Source organism: Elgaria multicarinata, chromosome 2, assembly GCF_023053635.1.
Source record: "Elgaria multicarinata webbii isolate HBS135686 ecotype San Diego chromosome 2, rElgMul1.1.pri, whole genome shotgun sequence".
Lineage (NCBI taxonomy): Eukaryota > Metazoa > Chordata > Lepidosauria > Squamata > Anguidae > Elgaria > Elgaria multicarinata.
The window spans coordinates 79,109,008-79,114,120 of record NC_086172.1 but is presented as its reverse complement, the minus strand read 5'-3'; the positions used below and the strand labels follow the sequence as shown (position 1 = coordinate 79,114,120).

Genomic DNA, 5,113 nt, shown 5'->3' with positions numbered 1-5,113 from the left:
TCTATGACCTCTTGCTTTTTATTAGGCCTTCTTCAGGGTGTGTGTAAGAAGATATATAAAGTACGAATGAGAAAAGACAGAAGTAGAACATTTTTCAGTTAAAAAAAGCATATTGCAAGGACAGTCTGTGCATATATGCAAGCAATTACAAAATGTTGGTACTATACATAAATCATTCATAAGGTACATTGCAAATTAGACCTGTGCATATATTTAAATAGTATAAAACAGTTAAAATAGTACAAACTTGCTTGTAAACATCGTCTGCAGAAAATATTTTCAACAAATTGTCTTTTGTTATTGTTGTAAATCACCAGCGTTAGCAACATAAGCAGGCTGGAAAAGTCAATAAACAGTCCAAGGTCAAAAGCCAACGGTATCCATCAGAAACTGGGTCAAACAATACTGGGTTCAGAAATGCACCAAAGAGTAGTCAGAGTCCAGTCCAAGATCAGATTATGTTCAGGCGCTGGAATGCAAGGAACAAGGGCAAAGGCACGGAAGTACAGCAATTGCTTCCAGCACTGCTCAGAGGTTCTGGCATGTCTTATATTGGGATGGTGGTTATTAGGAATTGCTGTCAGCTGTGTTGGCCTGTACCTGGCTTCTGCCTGTTCCTGTGAAGGGCCACTCCCCACACACTCCCAAGCTCAGCTGTTTCTCCTTCCCGCTCTATCCCAAGCTGAGGCACAACAGTTATAAACAATGGTGACGGGATGAGATGTTTATCAAAAGAGATAAACATTCTCTCTCTCTCTCTCATCACTATCATATAAAATTAGACACAGAAAAATAAACTATAATTTATATAAGGTAGATAGATATAGATAGAAGTCCTATTCAGGTGTTATGGCTGATTTGCGTACAAGAACACATGAAAGAGGCATGGAGCCATCTGTGTTAACCCTTTCCTCAATATCTTTACATGTGCTGACCTCAATCTCCAAGCTCACAACCTCCTCATGTTGAGTGGGGTGCTCAGGAACCTACAGGGTGGGGCTGGGGACGTTGGAAGTAGGGATGAAAATATGCCTGAATAGGGCTACTGCTATCACTAAATGGATACCAACACATAACAGGGAAAAGGTTTTATATTTATCCTTGTACAGATTATTATATCTAATTGTTAACATTTTCTGCATTTTGCATGCCTTCTCTCAAAATTAGTCTTATCTGCTCCTTTCCAGATGGTAGCTAACCATTTTGTAAGTGATGATGGAGAGCCAATTATCCATTTCTGAGATAACAAAATGCTTACTGCTGTCTGCAAGTTCCAAATTTTGTTGGAGTCAATTTGACTATCCCAATATCCTAACAGGATTATCAGGTCTAGAGCAGCGGTACACAATGTTTTGGCTCCGAGGGTCACCTGTGATGCTACACACACACACACACACACACACACACACACACACAGAGCAATTCTGTTACACACTGCACTTTCCTCAGTGCTATCAGAACTAGGGAAAGAATGATCTGTATAGGGATCTCTGGGGGACTGAGCGGAGAATACAGACAGAGAAGAATTTGGAAGTGGTGACAATGTCAGGGCACTACTGAGGAGGGGGAGTGATGCTCAAGCTGCAAGCTGTGCACTCCTGATCTTGAGGTATGGCATCAATAATCATCAGGGAAATTGGCCAAACAGACACATAGCCCTGGCCAATCTGGCTATGAGCCAAAAATTCCTACTCAGCCCAAAATAGATAAACCACACTGCATACAGGGAGGGGGCAGGGAGCCACGACGAGAAGAGTCTGAAGAGTTGGGGCATGGCTGGCTTCTATAAACTCAGCTGCCCTGCCCCTGGCGAATGGCACGACTTGATCCCTCCAGTAGCAATCGGGTCTCTCTCTCTCTCTCTCTCCCTCCCTCTCCCTCTCCCTCTCCCACCCCACCCCACCCCACCCCACAATAGCCTCCCTGCAGCCAGGCAAGCCACACACAGGGGAAAGGCTTTTCTCTGACAGTGGAGTGGGCAGAAAATCACTCCTGAAATAGGGGTTGAAACACACCAGCCAAGGAACTGTAGTGCTTTTCCCTCCGGCACACTGTTCAGCTCTCCTGGTGTGAGCTCAATAAGACTTTAGATATGGCAGCCCTCCTCCCCATCTGTGTTTCTCCCTCTCGTGCCCCCCATAGACACATAGGTTGTGGGTATTTTCTTCTTTGCCTCCTTATGTTGTCAATATATCTCAAGTAGAAACTCCTTTTAAAGGAAAGAAATGTGCATCTATGACACACACAACTTGTACACAAGCCTGGTTTGTTGCTGATAACAATAATCACTCAGTGGGCTTCAACAGCTGTGGGGGGAAATCATGGTTCCTTACCGTTACTTCTCTGACTACACTTCTTTCGCAATACTTTCTCTTTTCTCAGGAGAAGAAAGAGGAAGTAAACAACTTCCACGTGGTCCATTCAGTGGGGATTTTTATCATGCCACTTCTCCTGCACACAGCAAGAGATGGCGGCAAGTTTCATATCTAAAAATAAATTGGACTTACCAGGATCTTTTTTTGCTATGGGAAGGAGGCCAGAGAGAGTGTGAGATGCATCGGAGGTGGACGGTGTCATGAATAGGATATGAGTAATGAGAGTACAATAAAACGTTTGTCTAATGATCCCCAGTGTTGAATAAGAGCTTTATCACACTAGCATTATACTGTGCAATTACTGAGAATTGCATGCACTCAAAAGTTTTCCAGTTTATAATCTACTTTTATTGTGAAGTACTCTGAAGTTTTCCAGTTTATAATCTGCTTTGACTGTGAAGTACTCCCACGCATCCGGCTTTAATTGTGCTATAAAGGGAAAAGACCCACCCTATTTTGCTACTAGTTTCTGAGCATGTTTTCCGAGCGGCCACTGGGGCGCAGGAACAGGATTTGATATGAATTAAACAAATGCTTACATCTGTGTAAGATTTAAAGATAAAGACTTCAAAATTGGCACAGTAATAGATACTAAGGAGAGCTTTAAGCATACCAAATTTGAATCAGATTGGGTCATCCGTTGATTTTTTAATGATTTTTTTTTTTACATTTCCCCCCTTAAACCCTTTGCAAAGGATCTTAGGAATGCTGCTGCCTGGGGTGTGATTTAGTACCAACAACACTGACAGTTTAGCGCTGTAGGGGATAATTCAAGGGAAACAGGTACGTGGGATGAAGCTTTAAGAAGAGCCCTGCTGGATCAGACCAAGGATTCATCTAGTCAAGCATTCTGTTCATACAGTGACCAACCAGCTGAGTCAGAGCTTTATCACAGCAGCGTTATACTGTGCAATCACTGTGAATTGCATGCAAAAGACTCCGAAGTTTTCCAGCTTATAATCTTCTTTTATTGTGAAGTACTCCCATGCATCCTGCTTTAATTGTGCTATAAAGGCAAAAGACTCACCGTATTTTGCTACTAGTTTTTGAGCATATCATCCAAGTGGCCACTGGGGCGCAGGAGCAGGATTTGAAGAAAACTTAAACAAATGCTTACATCTGCATAAGCTTTAAAGATAAAGGCATTAAAATTAGCACAGTAATAGCTATTAAGGAGAGCTTTAAGCATACCAAATTTGAATTGGATTGGGTCATCCGTTGATTTTTTAATGATTTTTTTACATTTCCCCCCTTAAACCCACTTCCTGGTATGCAAAGGATCTTGCCACCCGGTAGCAACAACAACAACAATGCTCACAGCTTAGCGCTGTAGGAATAATTCGAGGGAAACAGGTACGTGGGATGAAGCCATCAGTCAGAGATATAGCTGTTCTGAATGTGTGTTGGGCATAGTTCGGGTGAGTTGGTGGAGGACACTTCTCTCCTTAACCCTGCCCCCCCTGTATAGTTGTACAAGGCTATTGATTTAATCATTACGACAAGTAAAAAAGTGCCAATTTTCTGCCCACATTTAGCTTCATTTGATTCAATGGCTATTTAATAGCTTTCATAAATAATGGCAATCCATTAAACAACATGTGATCTTACAGTTTTGTTTCAGTGATATTTCACTGTCTTGATGTCTGAAAGGGGACAGCGGTTTTGGTTGAAATTGCTGCCCCTACTTTTTTTTTTTTACTTGTATAGTTGTGATAAACCAATTACCTCATTTCTGCCAGCAAAGTATTAACTCTCTTTCCATTTCTTCCCTCCCATTTTCTTTCTTTTTGTTTCTATGAGGAAAAAAGATGGCTGACAGGAACAGCAGTACAGTGACGGAGTTCATTCTTTCAGGATTCACTGATCGTCCAGAGTTGGCTGCCCTCATGTTTGCAGTGTTTCTGGTGAATTACCTCATCACAATTGTGGGGAATTTCGGGGTGCTTGTGTTAATCAGGGTTGATGCTCGACTTCAAACCCCCATGTATTTCTTCCTTAGTAGTTTGTCTTTCTTAGACATTTGTTATTCCACCACCATCAGTCCCAAACTGCTGACAGACCTCTTAGCGGAAAGGAAGGTGATTACTTTTACTGGCTGTCTAGTTCAATTCTATTTCTATGTCACTTTTGCCACCACTGAGTGTTACCTCCTGGCTGCTATGGCATATGATCGGTACGTGGCCATCTGCAATCCACTAACCTATACGATCAGTATGTCTCAGAAAGTTTGTATTTGGTTGGTGTTTGGTTCATACATTGCCGGAAGTGTCAATTCTCTGATACACACGGGGTGTCTGGCTCGTTTAATTTTCTGTGGCCCTAATGTCATTGATCATTTTTACTGTGAAGGTCCGCCCCTCTTCCGGCTTTCTTGTTCTGATACCACTGTCAATAAGAATGTAACGTTTGCATTTGTTGGCTTTAACCTGCTATTCACAAACTTGACTGTCCTTATCTCTTACTTTTACATCTTTTTCACTATTTTGAGAATGCACTCAGCCGAGGGCCGGCGCAAAGCTTTCTCCACCTGTTCCTCTCACATGCTGACTGTCGTCATCCTTTACGGGAGCTTGGTTTTCATATATCTCCAACCAAATACATCAACAACTGGAGACAAAGTGGCCTCTTTGTTCTATGCTGTGGTCATCCCCATGCTAAACCCCCTGATCTACAGTTTGAGGAATAAGGAAGTGAAGTGTGCTTTGAAGCAGATGGTGGAGAAATATACTGCTAAATAA

The 5,113-nt window shown here is 42.2% G+C and overlaps 1 protein-coding gene across 1 annotated transcript; it reads left to right on the top strand.

Annotated features, from left to right (window-relative positions):
* The first annotated feature begins 4,168 nt into the window (after nucleotides 1–4,168).
* On the top strand, nucleotides 4,169–5,113 carry LOC134393639 (olfactory receptor 5G9-like). The gene has a single exon (XM_063118700.1). The coding sequence runs from the start codon at nucleotides 4,184–4,186 to the stop codon at nucleotides 5,111–5,113; it is 930 nt and encodes a 309-aa protein (XP_062974770.1). The 5' UTR covers nucleotides 4,169–4,183.